The 20,102-nt window shown below is 36.1% G+C and overlaps 2 protein-coding genes across 6 annotated transcripts in view; one reads left to right on the forward strand and one right to left on the reverse strand.

The window, feature by feature from the left end:
* The window catches only part of LOC106879174 (protein arginine methyltransferase NDUFAF7, mitochondrial), a 39,207-nt gene extending 28,758 nt beyond the window's left edge, over positions 1–10,449 (reverse strand). For 2 of the 4 annotated variants that reach the window (XM_052968573.1, XM_014928620.2), the window contains exon 1: positions 10,240–10,449. In XM_052968573.1, coding sequence (XP_052824533.1) covers positions 10,240–10,429 — 190 coding nt within the window. In that variant the 5' untranslated portion in view covers positions 10,430–10,449. Of the gene's footprint in view, positions 1–8,051; positions 10,160–10,239 lie in introns of those variants that run through there. The other 2 variants (XM_014928619.2, XM_052968575.1) reach the window with 2 other exon arrangements.
* A 169-nt stretch (positions 10,450–10,618) lies between these two features.
* LOC106879175 (ERO1-like protein alpha) overlaps positions 10,619–20,102 on the forward strand; it is a 51,029-nt gene continuing 41,545 nt past the window's right edge. Inside the window, exon 1 of one of the 2 annotated variants that reach the window (XM_014928622.2) lies at positions 10,619–10,912. In XM_014928622.2, coding sequence (XP_014784108.1) covers positions 10,772–10,912 — 141 coding nt within the window. In that variant the 5' untranslated portion in view covers positions 10,619–10,771. The remainder of the gene's footprint in view (positions 10,913–20,102) is intronic. The other variant, XM_014928621.2, reaches the window with a different exon arrangement.

Raw genomic sequence — 20,102 nt, forward strand, 5'->3', positions numbered from 1 at the left:
TGACCTGTGGAATTAATGCTATTAATGTCTTTCTAAACAGTTGCAAGTTGACAACTATAAGAAAAATATGTGCAGGCACAGATAAGAAGTTTGCTTCCAAAATAACATGATCTTGGGTTCAATCTCACTGCATGGTACCTTGTGCAAGTGTCTTTTATGATAGCCATGACCTGATCAAAAACTTGTGGGAGGATTCAGATGAAAATTGAAAGAAGCCCATCATGTCTGTCCATCTGTCTACCAGTTAGCTTGTCAATTTAGCTAGCTAGCTATCTATGTATGTGTGCCTTTGTATTTGTGTTAGCCCCCTACCACTGCTTGATAACTGGTGTTGATTCGTATATGTCTCTGTAACTTGGCAGTTTGGCAAAAGTGACCAATAGAGTAAGTTCCGGGCATAAAAACAAGTACTGGGATCAATTTGTTCAAAACAACCTGTAAAAGCAGTGCCCCAGCATGACCGCAATGAAATGACTAAAACAAGTAAAAGACAATGTCAATTCATTTATAACTTATTTGAGTGAAGATTGGCAATGAGAAGGACATCCAGATATAGAAAATCCACCTCAACAAAAACGATCCGAATCATGCAAGCATAGACAAGTGGACGTTAAAATGATGATGATGATGATGACTGTATTATGTTTTATTTGGTTTGCAAGATTCCTGGTGTGAGCTTGCGTGATTCTACTGTATCTCAGAAGGGGGCATTATGACAATATTAAACACACACATTGGTTCTATTTCACTCATTTTTTTTTTTATTATTATACAGCAACCAAATTGATAGCATGCCAGGCAAAATGCTAAGCAGCATTTTGTCTGGCTTTACATCTGAGTTCAAATTCTGCTGAGGTTGACTTTGCCTTTCATCCTTTTGAGGTCAATGACATAAATACCAGTTGATCACTAGGGTCAATGTAATTGACTTACCCTCTCCTCCAAACTTGCTGGCCTTGTGTCGAAATTTGAAACCATTATTATGAGTCAACTAGTTAATCATTTCCCCAATTAAGTGATTGCTTGATTAATCATTCATTCAATCAATCAATCATCTAGATTCATCAGAATTCTTTTGTTGGCATTCGCAACCTCATCAGTGACATACCCTCTCTACTTCAGCTCTCCTAGATATTGTAATATGTTTGTTAAGACAAAATAAGAGCTCGTCTTTGTGGATCTTTCTCTTCTTTCTAAATAATTGTACTTAAGTAATCATATATGATTGATTTAACATATACAAAGCAACAACATTAAAATGTATCCCATTAAGCTAGATATTGGGCAAACCTGAGAAAATCTGAATTAAGAGAATCAATGTTGATTTTCATAGCTATCAGTGTAGTGTATAGCTGCAATTTTCATTGGTGTTTCAATGATTAGGTAATTTTCAGTAATATAGTTTACAAATGGCTTCAAGGGAGAGTAACTGTGGTTTGCGATATAGGCACAAAGCCAACAATTCTGAAAGGAGGGTTTAGTTGATATTGCTAACCCTAGCACTTGACTGTTACTGAAATTTCTGAACCTCAAAAGGATAAAAAACAAAGTTAACCTCAGTGGGATTTGAACTCAGAACATAAATAGCCAGCATTTTCCCCAATGCTCAAATGATTCTGCTAGCTTGACACCTTAAGGGAGAACAATGATCCAATGAATAAGCTTGTGACTCTATCTTTGAATTAGAAACAGAAACTTATAAATAAGAAAGTTATCAGCTTGTGCCTGGTGGCAAGAGTTTTTGTATGTAGAGTAAGGTATTTAAAAGCAAACTATTCTGTACACATGCAATGTTGTGGATGAACATACATTTTCTTTGAAATGTAAATTTGATGCAAATTCTAAATCAGAGGTCAGTGAACAGGGGTAAAAATGAAATTTTTGGGGGTAATGAGGACTCACTAGATATAAGTAAAATTATATAAAAAAATGTGTTCCTTGTTGCGACAGAAATTTTTCTTCTGGCATGAGGAGGCGATCAAAAAGTTGCTGCCTTTTACAACAACCTACTTTTGTGAAAAATGATCTTACATTCTGATGAACATAAAAACAAAGCAGATTAATTGACTGGACCCTGAAGACTGTATCCAAATTGCTCTGGCATCAAAATTCCCCAATTTTTATATAATTGTAACAAAAACAAAACATTATTTCACCAAAACCTGATTTGAAAAGGTTTCTAGAAAAATCCTTTATTTTATTGCATTTGTTTTATACTTTTTATAGTTATAATGTTATTTTCCATATAAATAGATTTAATAAACCTTTTGAATTCAAAGAATCTATGATTTTCTTCCTTTCAAATCAATGGGGTAACATCAGCATAAATTAATATATTTTGAGGTAATTGGTTAAAAAAAGTTCTCCATTCCCTGTTTTAAATCATCGTCAGTTGTTGCCAGGATGTACCTGAAAGTTGCAAGTCCTAAGGAGACTGTGACATGGTGGTTTATCCATCAACAATTCTGGAGTAATAATGTCTGTAGTGTAGGAATTAAAAGTGCTGCTACTAAACTAGTTAAGCATACAAGCATCAATAATTTCAAAGTATTTTAAAAATTACCGTGGAATCAGTACTAAAATTATCCATCATCAACATTAAATGCTCATTTACCAAACTTAGAAGTTTAACAGGATCTGACAAGTCACAGAGCTGGATCGAGCCTCAATAACAGCTATGCCATGGATTCTATGGCTAGATGCTTTTCCTAATGCCAACCACATTCTAGCATGTACTGGGTGCATTTTTTGTAGCATCAACAATGTAGTTTGTGAGATAAAGAAAAGGAAAAAGCTTCCTCTACTGAATTGGAATGCATTTGAGAGAGTGGGGTAGCTTTATGCCAGGATTTGAAGGCTAAAGCATGATAGAGGGACAAGTGCAGGTGTTTTGTTATAGAAGAGAAACATGGTTACTCAGTATTATGTGAGAGTGGAAGAGAGTAGCAGGAAGGGAGATAAAGTTGGTGGTGGTGGTGATGGAGTGCCAGAGCGCAATGCTGAAATTAAAAAGCTAACTTTTTATATTTTTACATACTGTATAATGTTAAACACTCTTATAAAATATATACTGGTCTTGTTATATGACTTTTACAGAATTTTCAGTCATATTGTTATTGTGTATCCTGCTCAATGTACAATGTATGTATTTCCAATATTACATACATATCAATTTTAACCCTACTTAACTCAGACAATCAACTGCAACAGATATCCTTTTATTCTGACTGGCACATTTTTATGAGAGTGTATTCTTGTGCCTTCCAACCTTTTAACGTGTTTAACATTCACATTATTCTGTCAAATATAACGCTTTTTTATTCAATTGTTTTATATTAACCATGCATTATCTCATAGCTTTGAGATTTTGATGATGTGATTGTTTATTTTTAGAATGATCTAGTAGGGTAGATATGAGAGGTCAGATCTAGCCAGTTTGAACATAAAACAAGTAGAATATTTTGGATGGATATGGCTAGATTAAATGCTAAAGTGTTAAAGAAAACAGTAAGTTTGTATTACTAAAAATAAACAAAACATAAATATACATTTTTTAGAAATTAAACAATGTAAATTTGTTGACTAGATCACATGTGAGAGAAAAGTAACTCAAAATAAGTAATTCATGTTAATCTTTATTCTATAAATGGGAAAATAGATAATACATTCTGATGTCAAACAATTTCATGACATGCCTGTATAACCTCAAGACACATTAGAGTGCTGTGAAACAGGTACTGTTTAATGGTTATGGACATCTATATATAACTTAATAGTTACATACAAATTTACTACTATTAAACATTCTATCAGAAATTCACAGACTAAAGAGGTCAGAGTATTTTTAAAATACTTGTTGCTATTAATGAACTTCAAATTATTTCCTGAATCAGTTTCATATTTTTCTTGAATACACCAACTATATATGATTTTATTGTGGCTGAGTGGTAAGAAATTTACTTCCCAACCATATGGTTCTGGGTCCAGTCCCATTGTGAGACACCTTAGGCAAATGTCTGTTATGGCACTTGGCCACCAAAGCCTTGTGAGTGGATCTGATAAATGGAAACTGAAGGAAGCCTAACACACACACACACACACACATGAGTAAGCACATAAATGCAAAACAAAGTGGAAAAAGATAATACTCTAAGGTAGAGTAATATGCTTTTACTAAAGCTGCAAAATCTTCACAAAACTGTTACTCAGTGTTTTACTTCTATTCATTGGACATTTGTGATGTGTGTGTGTGTGTATGCATACATACATAGACAGGCAGGCAGATAAATAGCTAGGTCGTTAGTTGTGTGTGTATGTGTGTCTCTGTGTTCATCTCCCACCACTGTTTGCAACTGATGTTAGTCTGTTTATGGCATGGGTACTTTTACATGGCACCAGCCCCCATGAGCCTGCAAGACTAGGATCTCTCGGCTGAGACAGGGATGTAGAAGGACATGCCTGTATGCATGGACATCCACGATTTTACTTAGCTTCACATGTCTTTTCAAGCACATTAAACTGATACAGATAGTGCAGCCATCACACCCACAAATAGACATTCAAGATATTTCAAATTGTACATCTGCCAAATAAGCACATCTATAAAATAGCTGAGGCTGAATTCCCAAAACAGGATTTTGCCTCACCACAAAATCTGATCGTTGCTGCTGTTGTTTAGTCCCAGTCAGCTCTGACAGACTTATGATCAAAGATGTTCTCATATTGACCATTATCAGTTTAGAAGTATGCCTACAATTACTTTGTACATTTTGTCTTTTTATTTCTCAAGACAGTATGGTGTGATCTGACAGGGATTTGGTTGCTATTTCTAATATACTGATTGCACACATAGGTAAAGACCCCCTTTGGTTATGGATGATCATGGGATTGCACCTAGAAAGTTACCCTCTGAAGTACAAGTCCGAGTAAGATTGTTTATAGAAGACCAGCAGTTGCCCATGCATACTAGCCTCCTCTCTCCAAGGGAAAGGTAAATGCTGATACAGCTTGGCACCAGTGATGTCACAACTCATTTCTACAACTGAGTGAACAGGAGCAACATGAAATAAAGTGTCTTGCTCAAGAACACAACACACAGCCTGGTCTGGGAATCGAACTCACTACCTGATGATTGTGAGTCCAACACTCCAACTACTGAGCCATTCACCTTCACTGCACAGATACTGGCTCCAATGTAACAAAACTTCATAATGATTAACCTTTGTAACAATTGATGCTTTTATCTTTATTTATTCTATATCATGCATTTTGTCAAAAATGCCATAATTTATTATACATTTTGCAATGGGCTAGTCCCTGTTTACAGCATTTCCAACAGTGAGAGTGACAAAGAACTGTTTGAAGAAGTAGGTCCACTTTTTTGTCCATGTGTGTCTGAGAGAGAGAGAGAGAGAGAGAGACATACACACACACATTTGACTTTCACACAGTTTCCATCCACCAAACTTCAATCACAAGACCATGATAGAAGACACTTCTGCATGAAGTGAACCAAAAGACCATGATGGTGAACCAAAAGACCGTGAACCAAAGACCATGATAGAAGACACTTCCGCATGATGTCATAAAGTGGGATTGAAACTGGAATGACATAGTTGTGAAACAAATATCTTAACTTCACAGCCATATCTTTATCTACCCATACACTCAAGGAGATATTTATGTTCTTGCAGATTTACAGATCACACAGTCTATACAATCTCAAAATTGTCTCTAGCACCTTTGCAATACACTAAAAACATAGGTTAGGGTCCTTTAAAGGCTAACTAGCGTAAATCCTCGAGTATAATCCACACTTTTATCCCAAAATTTAAAGGTCAAAACTTCTAGTGTGTACTATATACGAGGTTAAAAATGAAAATATTTTCTAAGCAAAATTTTCTAAGTGATAAATATGTAAAGGCAATTTACTTAATATTTATTTTTCACTGACGTTATTACTGTTATTTCTTTATTTTCTGCAAAAAAAGTGCACAAAAAAGCTACACGTTTGCATTATGTTATATATACAATAAAAATAAAGGACATTACGGTATATACGTTTACAAACCAAGGATGTTATATAGACCTCATTGACTCAAGTTAGAGAAGGGGTGTGTATTATACACAAGGTTTAGGTTTCTCAGAGGTACAGTACCCTAAAAATCCCCTGCATATTATACTCAAAGGCAGACTATACTCGAGGATTTACGGTAAATAGTTATTAGGAGAGATACAAATTCCATCGTCACTATTTATTCAGTCCAATACAACAGACTTCTTCAGACATTTTCTCAAATATTATTTGAATCTTTTTATTTAAAGAAACCAGGTTGTTGCTTTTGTTCTCTAATCTCAGATCAATCTTGATCAAGCAGATTAAAAAGTATTTCATTTGTGACCACCCTGCCTTTTTTTTATAGACATAATATATCTTGGATCACATTTTAAAGTTACTAAAAATGCTAAACCACCACACAGTATGATTCATCATCGTTTAACGTCCGCTTTCCATGCTAGCATGGGTTGGACGATTTGACTGAGGACTGGTGAAACCGGATGGCAACACCAGGCTCCAGTCTAATTTGGCAGAGTTTCTACAGCTGGATGCCCTTCCTAACGCCAACCACTCAGAGAGTGTAGTGGGTGCTTTTACGTGTCACCCGCACGCAGACGGCCACGCTCGAAATGGTGTCTTTTATGTGCCACCCGCACAAGCCAGTCCAGGGGCACTGGCAACGATCTCGCTCGAAAATCCTACGGGAGCCAGTCAGGCGGTACTGAACCCCACATATTGTTGTATAGTGAAACTGTATACCTCTCCTGGTAAAAAGTGGTAGAAGACAGCCATAATAAATAGACCATTAGCCAGTAGTTGAGAGAGGGTCGAGAGTCAACAGTTCTAGTTGGTGTCTTGTAGAGCTATCAGCGATAGTAAAACAAAAGTTATTGTATTACTATTCTGGTTCAAAGAGATACAACGGTATCTGATGACAAGTAACTACTGTGGCTACTAGCGTAAAACAGCAACTACAGTACAACGGCAGTCACATCACACCAGTGGGAGGAACCCACTTTACAACACACATATAACATTTTAGCAATAACACAAAGACTAGGATTCCATCTGAGGATCTTTGATTAGTTACTGACCCACTTATAAGCTTTAGTAAGATCCACATTTGAGTACTGCTCACATCCATGGAATAGTGCTGCTGCACAAAACCTTCCTAGGTTGCATCTTTAAAAAGCTATTTGATTGGTTGGCAAAGATTTACTAACAAACTGGACATACTGTCTCCTAGATGTGCTGCTTCATCTATTTTTTTTTTTGTACTACAACTGCAATGACTTCTGCTCTTCTGAGCTAACTAGCTACTTACCTTCGGCACTCAGAGCCATTCAACACATCTGCTTCTCCCATTCATCTCTCATCATTCTGTATCATATCCAACACTCTTGTTGTCTTTCCATTTTTGTGATACTTTATGGCCTTGACAATCTCTCTTAGCATTGGAATCTCATCCAGTTGTGTTTTCTCTTTCTGTCATGGTATATGATGCATTGCTAAGTCATGGACCATATGGACAGTGCTGAGGAAAGTCAGCAAATATTCTGACCTCCAATTCAGGATGGATGCCTTATCTATGAAAATTTCCTAACCATTTGCATAGAGCAAGGGACTCTGAATATTCAAAGCCTCATAAAAATCCTCTGTAGTCACTGGTACCTGTGCAAAACAGAGTCCTTTTTGTGAGATTGGTCCACATTCTGAATCTCTTGAAAATAGTGCTAGAAATTTCTGCACACAAGGCATAAGGTTGCTTGCTTTTTGAGACAAGAGAGCCTAGGAAGGTGAGTCTAATGAGTGAATCTCTTCTCAACCAACATATTCTGGTCATTTTCATTGAACTAATCCTTATTTTTCTTTGTGGAAAATCTAGGTCTGCTTCAGAAGACTGCATTATGTTGTTTTCTAAGTTTTCCCTAAGCACTTTTGAAGCAGGATCTATAGGAGAGTTAGGATTTTCATGCTTTAATTGAAGATTCACCTTGAAGTTAACTTTCACTTCAGCAGACTGGAAGCTACCAGCTTGAAATGCTTTCCTCGAGACTCCTTTCTTTGGCTTGAGTTGGAAACAGAGACTCAGTTTGCAGTGGGAAGGATGTTGGTTCACACCACACTGAGCATCACTGAGGAGAATAAAATGTTTTAAAAATCTTTCTGGCACACCAAAATATAGCCCATGAGCTGCCAATGCTTGGACCAAGGATGCCTCCTGGCTGTCTTGATGTTGGAAAATGTTGTTGATGGTTGAGAATTGCTTCTCCACTCAAATTCTCCACCAGCCTACACCTACCTGCAACACCATCAATGAGGCATAGTTGAAGACAGTCCACCAGTTCAATTACTTGTAAGGCAAACTCTCCACTAGCCACAGTGACAATGAGAGACTGAAGACAAGCTACATACTAGTTGCGAGAGTTATTATAATAGTGAAAGAAGTGTGAGACCAAAAATCTATAGGGCATAATACTATTGTGTAATATTTGTGCCTTTTCTAGTGTTAGGGGTATAGGGGAGTGTGAGTCAACGAGTTTTTACAGCATGTGTGGGGAATTATTTACTAAGAGCAAATTGCGTAAAAGCAGGGGGACATGAACATCTACTGGTTCTTTTGCTGATGCAATTTGTACTGAGGAAGATAATGAATCATTAATTTTACTAATTCATAACTATGAAACTATTAAATTATTGTTTTGGCCATTAGGCTTAGACCGTTTTTATTCGCTTATTTATGTTCATAAAGGTTTTTAGAGAGTGAGAGGGCCGAAGAGTCAAAAACATGTCCCTATCTGTCGAGTCCCACAAAGAAAAGGCTAAAAATGTCATCGTGTACTTGAATTTTAAAAGAGTTCCTTTCCCCACTTTCTAAATCCGAAAGCAGTCTTGAAGCGAGGGCTTCCCTTTTGGTAACATAGTCGCTCAACTAGCTAGAAATAGAAGCCAAGTTTGCTTCAAAAGACACGCTATCTACAACTTACTTGAAGATATGTACATTAGATAATGTAGTCACAGATACGTATTGCACATGGGATGGTCAAAGTTGGAACGCCCTTGATCATAGATCACCCTAGTCAGGGATGACCTGGGGTTAAACAACATCAATGAAAGACTGGCACTCCGTCGGTTACGACGAGTGTTCCAGTTGGTCCGAACAACGGAACAGCTTGCTCGTGAAATTAACGTGCAAGTGACTGAGCACTCCACAAACATGCGTACCCTTAACGTAGTTCTCGGGGCGATTCAGCATGACACACAGTGTAAACAGGGATGATCCTTTCAATTACAAGCCATTTTTGCCAGCTGAGTGAACTGGAGTAACGTGAAACGAAGTGTCTTGCACAAGGACACGGCGCACCGCCAGGAATCGAACTGACGACCATACAAACATGAGCAGAATATCCTAACCACCTAAGCCATGCGTCTTCACAAACAACAGCAATAATCACTGGTGTACAAACACATTATTCTATCTCTTTTATCGTTACTTTTGCGGTTGCAGCCCCTCTGAACTGGCAAGGTTAACCCCACCTCTCGTTGCTCCAATTTGTGCCTTATTCACCAAATTTAGCATTCATTACTTTTCCCAGGCCTTCATATTCTCACAACTGGAACCGCTGCAATTTACACCCAAGTCATATTTTTCTACGGACATTATTACAGCGATTTCACCGATCTGAGAGAGAGAGCCGACAAAGGTTTTAAGTATCGATCTTTCTCCTCCAACATCTGAATGATAGACGGGACAATTAAATAACCTATATGCAGTTAGAAGTAACAGCTAAACTTGTTCCAAAACATACCCTACCGTCTTTACCAAAAAGAAGTGGGAGAAAAACAGATAATGTAGTTTTGTATGTATTATATTTGGTAAATTTTTTGATCGTAATTAACTATGGGGCTTAATAATAACAATAGCAAATGATAATAGTTAAAAACTGAATTCGTCAACAACGAAAACACGACGAGTTTCATCTTTACAAACTATCCTCCGATTTCATTTAACCATTATCTTATCATGATGGAGAAAACTAAAAGATGTGTAACTTAATAAAACGACAAAAATATTTAAATATCCATGCACGTGTTAGTACAAATTGTCAACTATTATAACCTAAACACAGGAAGTTGATAATTTCATTGTGAATATCTGGTATAAATATAATTCAATATACCTCGTAATAGTGACATATGAGGTGCTTTAAATAAATCCTTAATTCCAAGGAAATGTCTTTGTATAATGTTGTCAAATGACATCAAACAATTCCTTATCATATTTTCCCTCTTAATTGCCGAAATCCTTTCATAACATTGACCTTCGTTTCGGTGGCGTGCTTTAGGCCACGTACTCCTTAAACGATACATAAACCATACATTTAAACGAAAAAAATGCTATTTGCACATCTAAGTTAAGAATTCAAATATAATTAGCATATACGTCTTTATTTTTAATAATTGTAAATAATATTATTGCTTTGTAGTTCGTTAATTAAGAGTATTTTCAATGGAACTATTTTTCCTCTGCGTGAGATTTTCCGTTTGCTGTTGTCAGTTTGAAAGCTACTCAGATAAATAACAATCAACATGGTATTATTGAAAGGAGTTTTCTTGGCGTCGGAACCGTTTTTTCACTGATCTGAGGTGGAGAGAAAAAAAAAACAAAATTTTATTGATTTGTCAAAATATTAATTGTCATCCTTGCAAACTATGAAGAATTATACTGTTCTAGTGAGCTGCTATCAGATATTTATTCTAATATATCTGATAGAACTTCCAAATGCAAAAGGTAATATTACCGGAAAAAATATTCAAGGAAAAAAAGATGCTGCCGAAGGATGCTTCTGCAAGGTAAAAAATAATTATCTTCAATTTATTTCTCCCACTTCTCACTCTGTTGACAGTCATCACTTTTAATTTTTAAAAAGGATATTCCAGAAACCACTCAACGTGTTGCTGCTGTTTACTATTCTGTCATATCTGTTAACTTCAAGTTAGTCCTAATTGAGTAGATCAAAGGTATTCCAGCCACGACCATCTGGTCTCATTTTAAGACAACGTTATTAAACGTATCCTTTTCTATTTTAAGACAGCAGAGTATGAATTAAAGGAGACTTCACTGCCATTTCTAGCAGGTTCTGAGACCACTTAGAATAGAGATATTTAGAAGATGAGTGCCAAATTACCTTGTATCGATATATTTCTAAATTCTTCCTTAATAAACACGTTTTTACCAAAGTCTAAGGTAATACATTAAACTGAGTACTGAGTTCTAAATATGTGTGTATGTTTGTATGTGTATTAAAAGTAACAGCTAGCATCATTGTATTTTCGAGAGACCAATTGTTGATAGTTTATGTTTGCTATTAAAATTACATTTCTGCATATTGATAGGAAACATATGGTTCGGGGACTCATCGTTTCCGATACTAATCGCTTATGGAAAGCTCAAATCTATACTTAGCATTAAATATCATTTGATTATACAAGTCTAACTATATATGGCCTGTAACTGGCATTCAACTCATCGTATTAACATAATCTGGAATTTTAGTATCTGGAGTAGGAATAGATCGTTCTTGTTTTCCAACCAGTCTTGTTAGATCTTCACAGAAGAAATAACAGCCGAGTCGAATAGTCACGTACAGGCTTTCTCTGTTGCTCCAAAGATAGCAGTTGGATCTGACCAAAATAATATCGAATGGAAACGTAAATGGAGTACATTTTAGTGTCACAAGAGGCAGTTAAACTGCTGTTTAGTATTGAAAAATGAAAATATATCCTAAAATAATTTAGTAATAAGAGGAATAACATTAACCATCGATAAATTGATATTTGTGACTTCTTTTTTGTTGTTGTTATTATTATTATTATTATTATTCCAGTCGTATCTTCGATGCCTTTTAGGAACCTTTTTGTATGCACCTGTTGTCCCCTGCTTAATTCTTTGTGGGAGGGATCGTACTCAATCATATTTCATACATAGATCCGCAGTTATTTTAGTTACGTACTGCCTTACTACTGCAGATAAAAAAGGTGGGGGGTGCTTAATCGGTTTGTTGACTATATTCTAACGTCTCCTTGAGTTACCATCAAAATATTTTTTTTATTTATACTCTAAAAAGTATCTATTACATTTTTATATTAAAGTACACTTCTAAAAGTATGAATATTTAGTGATATCTTGAAGTTTAAATGTATTGTTTCTGCTAACGAACAGGGTAATAGCTGGGTGTACATTTTCTAGATTTCGGAGATGAGAAAGCCTACCGCATGCGATATTTGCATTTGTGGTCAGTACAAAATTTTAAGAAAGCAAAAGAAGAAATACAAGTTTTTCAGCCTTAGGTATTTAAACTAGCTAAGTAAACAATGGATCCAGGAGAATTATTGAGTCTTTGTCCGCGAATGGTATGTAAACATTTCAAAAATGCCGCGAGGAAGACGAAAAATTTCACGTTTCGGGTAGTTCTTTGACAAGTCATAACTAATAGGTGAAAAATCAGAAGAAAAATACTATTTAATCGTAGCTGAAAAATCTGAAGCAAGTATATTCAAATCTAAATCTGTTCAACAGAACTTCAACCTACAGTAGAAGCCTACCTCGAGCCTACGAGCTCATGACGACTGAACGTGCAAGATTTGAGCCAGTCATTGTGCACTAAAGAAACTTTTATCTCAAGAAGTGCCCTGTTAATATCCTGACCTAAATTAACTTACTATTATTTTTATTTGTAGCCATAGCTTTACTTCATTTAGACTCAATCTAACAGGCTCATGGGGCTGAAACTTACCTGAGATGTTTAGAGACTGAAAGTACAAGTCTTCCTCATGAATGGGACGCCAGTCCATCACAAAGTTAAGTCTCTGCTATTGCTGGTACACATTTCAAGCTTTGTGAAATAAAGTATCTTTCTCAAGGATACAGTGCACCACCCAGTCTGGAAACTTGCGATGTAATGATCTTGAGCCTAACACTAGGCCTCACTTCAATCTACAGAAGCTTATATTAGTTTCAAGTTTTGATGCAAGGCCAGAAATCTCGGGGGAGGGGTAAGTTGATCACAATGACCTTAGTACTCAACTGGTACTTATTTCATCAACTCAAAAAAGGATGAAAGGCAAAGTTGACATCCACAGCATTTGAACTCGGAACATAAAAACATACAAAGTTTTTTACCCTGCCTGCTTACAATTCTACCAGCTTGCTGCGTTACAGAAGCTTATATTAAATTTTGGACATATGTTGTAAAGCTTGATCCTACTAAATGTGTAGTACATTCAGTGAGGTTTGATCAAATTAACCATTTCTGGATGGTTGTTATTGTTGAGTCCAAGGTTAGCCCTGACTGAGTGAGCATATCATCAAAGTCATTTCAGCCATGACCATGTATATCATGTGAGGTAAGTTTGGTTGCTTATTCTTGTACATTAGGTGACTGGGTAAAGACTTCTGTGTTGGCTCAAACTATTCCAGGTTAAAAGAAACAGGAACAATTAAGTAATATAGTGTCAATCTAAATTTTAATGCCTCAAATATTGTAGCTGTTTTAACCTTGCTATCCTGTAGGTTCAATAAAACAAACATTTACATCATCACCATCATCATTTAATGTTCATGTTCCATGTTGCCAATGGGTTTGGATTTACTCGTTAACAGTTATTACTGGGTTTCAGCACCTGATAATTGAGTCTTTGCTTTAGAAGCACAGTTATGATTGTGTGGTTAAGGTGTTCACTTTGCAACTATGGGGTTTGGGGTTTGATTCCACTACACAGCACCTTGATCAAGTGATTTTCTATCAAAGCCTCAGGTTGACCAAGGCTTGGTCCGGTATAAAAATTTGGTACTCTTGTCTTAGGTCGAATCAGTCTCACAATCTAACATTACCACTTGGTCCTTAGATGCTTTAAGTGGAGCCTTCTCTTTTACCAGCATTCAGGCCAAGTTTCCAGTCCAAGAATATCTTCTTCCTACAAATTTCAGAAGCTCTTATAGGATCATGGATGATGCCCTTCCTCTTCTGACTATCCTTTTGTTGTTGTTGTTACTAATAAGTCAGTTAAACACTTTCGTGCCATAATCTTATAACTGTACACTCTCTTGGAAATACCTTGAGTTCTCATCTTGTCAGTAATTATAAAGAATACAAACTTAGTCATAAACTTTTGACTTTTTCTGTCTTGCAAATTACTTGTCAATATCAGTAGTGTTAGTGTCATGAACGAAGTATCCAGCACACCCTGTAAAGTGGTTGCTATTAAGAAAGGCATCTAACTATAGAAACTATGCCAAAGAAGACATTGGAGTTTGACAGTTCTCTAACTCTTTGAATCCTGTTGAAGCACCCATCCCACATCAACATGAAAGCCAAGCATTAAATGAGGAAGGTGATAACAAAAAAAATAGAGACCTAATAACAGGATATAAGATAACCTTCATAGGAAACAAATAATTTTAAGTAGATAGGATAATGAAGTATTACTGTAGTTATATATGTAACTTCTCTCATATTTCTTAACTATATTAGTCACACTATTTATCTTTGTCATCTACCATTGACAACAAGCAGACTAAATTTATTTCAATTATTTGTCCAAACCATTTCATTTGCTTTTCATCTGTGCTTCATCCAATAATTCAAAACTGGTTGAAGCCACAAGATTAGGTTAATCCTCTGTGTATAAAGACAGAATCCTTTTGTTGTTATTAGAAGCATGATGTCTGTAAATTTTCCTCCAACAACAGATTCTTATTTTTACATTTTCATTAGAGCTGTCCCAGCATTGCTCTCTGGTCTGGTAGTCGCTAAGAATGGCTTGAGAGTTGTGCAAGCTATTTACAGAGTTTCCATCAGAAAGTTAAGAGTTAATATTAAGTTCAGCTAGAAATTTAGCATGCAGGTTGATATCCATCAGGACTCAATTCTCAGCCCCTTCCTGTTTATTATAGTTCTCTAGACCACAATAGAGAAGTTTAAAATTGGTTGTCCTTAAGAATCTTGTACACTGGTGATCTAGTTCTCAAAGCTGAATTTGTTGAAGGTTTAGAAAAGGAATTCCAAATATGTGTGTAAAGCTTAGAATTGACAGGCTTCAAAGTAAATCTAGCAGACAAACATTTTAGTTAGCAAGAAGAAAAAAACAAGATTGTATTGCCACCTGAGAATTAGCCATACCCATACTTAATATATAATAAAGGGACATGTAGGAATTCCATACTGTGGGTGTGAAAGTGTGTAGACAGGTTTACCGAAAAGAAAGATTTCATGTGTGTAGCAGATATACAGTTATGGTTAAAAGTTAGAGCAGCATAACATAATTCTTTCAAATACTTTGAAAGCTCCATAGAAGTTTTGGTGGTTTCTCTTACCTTCTTTATGTGCTATGCATACATGTGTTGACAATTATAGTCTGTCATGCCTTCCTTATGTGCATTCAACTGAGCAAGTTAGGGATTTGGTCTTTTTGGATCCACCTGGAAAGGCCAACAAGTCTCTTCCTCAGTTTCCCTGTTCTCGCTAAATGTTCAAGGCTTTATTTTTTTGTATCATGCGGGTGACACGTAAAAGCACCCACTACACTCTCTGAGTGGTTGGCGTTAGGAAGGGCATCCAGCTGTAGAAACTCTGCCAAATTAGATTGGAGCCTGGTGTAGCCATCCCGTTGCACCAGTCCTCAGTCAAATCGTCCAACCCATGCTAGCATGGAAAGCAGACGTTAAACGATGATGATGATGATGGATAAACTTGTTGTTAAGCTTCTTGGTGGTTTCTTCTTGTCTGTCTCTATAGAATATCTTGAGGAATCATCTAAGGAACTGCATCTCAGCAGTATTGATAAACTTTTGCACTTGTTTGTTGTTGATCCAAGTCAAACAACCACATGTAAGCATAGGTTTTATGTATACTCCTAAAACTCTTTTCCTCACTTTTATTGATAGCTGTTTATTTCACAATATTTGTTTGATTTCAAGAAAAGCCTATTCAATCTTTAGATAGATCACCTAATTAGCATTAGAAGTGGATACTCTTTAAACTTAGTAGCCAAAGTAAAAACAGAGTTAGGAAGAAAAAAACACTGTAGGTAGCTATAACCTCTGCTGTTTAGTTAGTTATTAACCCTGACCTAAGTGGAAGGAACCAACAAAAGAGGAAGCTATAGATAGAAGTTGTGAAAGATGATCCCAGGATGCTAAAGTTCATGAAGAAGATGACAAGTAGCAAGACATTTTGCAAGGAGGATTCATCCAACTCATGTAAGCACAGAAACACAGGTGTTAAAACGGTAGTGATGATGATACATTTGATATACCTAAAATATTGATTAGCAGTCATCATAAATACAATTAAAGACCATAGATATTAATTTTTTATTTGTATGACATGAATCATTCTTCAAAGTAATGTATAGTTACATAATGTCCATACTATGCCATAAAATACCATATAAAATATTTGTTCATGACAAATAGTAATTTATTGGTTAAAAGTTCTGCATAGAAACATCATCTGTTGTTTCAGATTCTGTCAGAAACTGCAGCAAAAAATTACAAGACAATTGTTATGTAATTGCTAAACCTAAAATTAGTAGTGAAATCTCACTCAATATAAACTCTACTCTCTTGTAAATAGGGTCAGATGTTTTAAGTTCTAAACAGTCCTCAACCACTTTTTAACTCAGTATCCCCTTTTACTAAACTCTGTCTTACAAATGCCCTTCCCCAGGTTTTGCAAAACAAAACAGATTTAATCTAACAGGAGCTAATTTTGTGCAGTGCTTTAATATCTATATTTTCTTATATTATCCCATGGAGGCAATATGGCTGATGCTGGACTTGTGTAACTAGCACCCATGCCGGTGACACATAAAAAGCACCTTCCGAGTGCTGGGCCTCACAGAGGCAATGACAAATGACCAAGACCTTTGGCAATATGTTGTGCTTGAGAAGACTCATCAAGTTAAGTGAAATCATAGTTGTGGTAGATATTGGTGTCATGCAAACTGACACCCATGCCAGTGAAACATAAAAGCACCCATTACACTTTCGAAGTGGTTGGCATTAGGAAGGGCATCCAGCCATAGAAACCATGCCAAATCAGACTAGGATCTGGCACTACCCCTCACCTTATCAGCCCTTGTCAAGCCATCCAACGTATGCCAGCATGGACATCAGACACAAATGATGATGATGATGATGATATCCCAGCCAGCATATGATCCTTTTTAGATACTTGCATAGACTAGTAACCCTATGTTGAATTTTTATGGAAATTACTAAAAACAGGCAAGGATTTACATTATAAATTATACTAGCCCTTGGTGCATCATCAATCATGTTTGTACTCACTGATAAATGTCCTATTTATATTCCAGTTAAGACAAAGAATCTTTGAAAATATATTTTAAAGTATAATTATTGTATCTAACTTTAGTATTTTAATTCTGAGAAAAATCATAAACCCTCAAATACTCGGTGACTTCATAGTGCCCCTTTCACTTTTGTCACATCCTTGCAAACTCACAATGCCCCCAAGGGAGCACTACTGCCCAGGTTGAGACCAATGGTATTCTTTTATTGGTTTCAGTCATTTGACTGTGGCCATGCTGGAGCAGCGTCTTTTTCAATCGAACAAATCGGCCCCAGGAGTTATTTTTTGTAAGCCTAGTACTTATTCTATCGGTCTCTTTTCCGAACCACTAAGTTACGGGGATGTAAACACACCAACATCAGTTGTCAAGCAATGGTGGGGGGAGGGGGAGAAACACAGACACACAAACATATATACATATATATATGTATATACAACGAGCTTCTTTCAGTTTCCGTGTACCAAATCCACTCAGCAGGCTTTGGTCGGCCCAAGGCTACAACAGAAGACACTTGTCCAAGGAGTCATGTAGTGGGATTGAACCCAGAACCATGTGGTTGGGAAGCAAGCTTCTTATCATACAGCCACTCCTGCGCCTATACTTTCAGTAAAGCTTAGACCAACACAGAATACTGATCAAAAGCTGTGACGTCATCCCAAAACTGGCAACTTGATTTCTGACTTGTAGATTGTTTTTAATGAGTTTCATCCACAACCTTCAGTCAGCATTTCATCATCATCAGTTAACATCCAGCTTCCATGCTGTCTGTGAAGGTTAACTGACTAGTACATAATGTCCATTTTAAATTAAATATGTAAGGCATACATGCAATGATTATAACATAGATAATTAATTGATTAATCAACAATGCACTTTCAGGTAGATTAGACACAGACATAATTGCATAGTTAAGAAATGTGCTTTGCAACTGTGTGGTTTATAGTTCAGTCCTATTGTGTGGTACCCTAGGCAAGTGTCTTGTACAACCAATGCCTTGTGAGGGAATTTGGTAGAGAGTGAAACTCTGTAGAAACCCATTGTGTGTGTGTGCACGCACACATTTTTGTGTATATATTTGTCCCTCCATCACTCAACAATCAGTGTTGGTTTGTTTGTGTCTCCATAACTTAGCTGCTTGGCAAAAAGAGACTGATAGAATAAGTATTGGAGTTAATTTCTTTGACTTGAACCTTTCAAAATAGTACCCTAGCATAGCCCATTCCAGTTTCACTGAAACAAGTAAAAGAGTAAGAGAACCAGTCTGACTTGCAAACTCCCAATCTCTCAATGGACAGATGACTATTTTTTCTCTAATGCAGATCTAACGAAACTAGAAAGCTGTCAGATGATTTCCTCTTCTTTCTGTTTACAGAAAGATTAACACAAATGGTGTAGCCGCTTTGTGTAGCTTTCAAAGTGAGGCTAAAATTTTATGTGTTTTAAAACAATAATTACACCTTGCTTGCTTCAGGTCACCCCATTAATCATTGATTTTTATCTCTATTCTAAGCTAGTTTAGCTATAAATTTCTCATATCTTATTCCTATAATCAATCACATTTCATCCTCGTGTTTTATATAGTTTCTTCTGAACATTTTATATTTCAAAATATAGTATTATCTCAAGTATAATGCAACCCTACAAAACACACTTTTTTGTAATTAAAAATATTTATGATCTTTGGTTGTTGAGTCTCACAAAGGCGATGACAAGTGACCAAGACTTCTGGCAATTTTCTGTGCTTCAGAAACACATCAAGCTAAGCGAACTCATGATCATGGCACATAAAAGGTACCCATGCCAGTGACACATATATGGCACCCATTTCAATGACACATAAAGGATGCCCAATGCACTCTGTGAAGTAGTTGGCCTTAGGAAGGGCATCCAGCTCTAGAAACCAAGCCCAAACAGATGACTGGAGCCTGCTGCGTCTCTGGCTCACCAACTCCAGTCAAACCATCTAACCCATGCCAACATAGGAAACGGACATTAAATGATAATGATGATGCAATATTTAATATAACATTGTAAGCCTTATGCCTGATTTTTCACATCCATTCTTTTATCATAAAAGTGTATATTGAAAACATTTTATTTTCACTAATAGCATATTCTATTGATATAACATTTCCATTTTAAACTGTAATCTTTTAAATCATTTAATCACTTTTAAATAATACAATGTAAAACTACACATCACTACTAACCTGGTAACAGGATTAACAACCGTCATTGGATCTATTCACTAAACATTTAATGTTTCATAGCTGTAAGCAATTAAGTGTATAAATTAATTGTTAGACATCTCAGGTCTACTATCTTTGTTTTCACAGGTTTGTTGTTCATTCATTTACAGATCTGTTTTTCCATGTTAGCATGGGTTGAACAAATATGTTCAACCATTGTGTTATAGCAAGATACCCTTCCCTAATTTTCAAGAAATAGATATTTTTTCCCATTTATCTTTGGAAGCTCAGGATTATGGGATGATTATTAACCAGGAATGTCAACAAATATCACCCTATTTTTTTTTATCATCGCCTGTACTTGCTTCCATGCAAGCACAGGCAATGTAAACAATCACACAAACAAACATGCATGTTCACACACGTGCGCACACACATACACATAAATATATATATATATATATATATATATATATATA

This window comes from Octopus bimaculoides, chromosome 6 (assembly GCF_001194135.2).
Source record: "Octopus bimaculoides isolate UCB-OBI-ISO-001 chromosome 6, ASM119413v2, whole genome shotgun sequence".
In the NCBI taxonomy this organism is placed as follows: domain Eukaryota; kingdom Metazoa; phylum Mollusca; class Cephalopoda; order Octopoda; family Octopodidae; genus Octopus; species Octopus bimaculoides.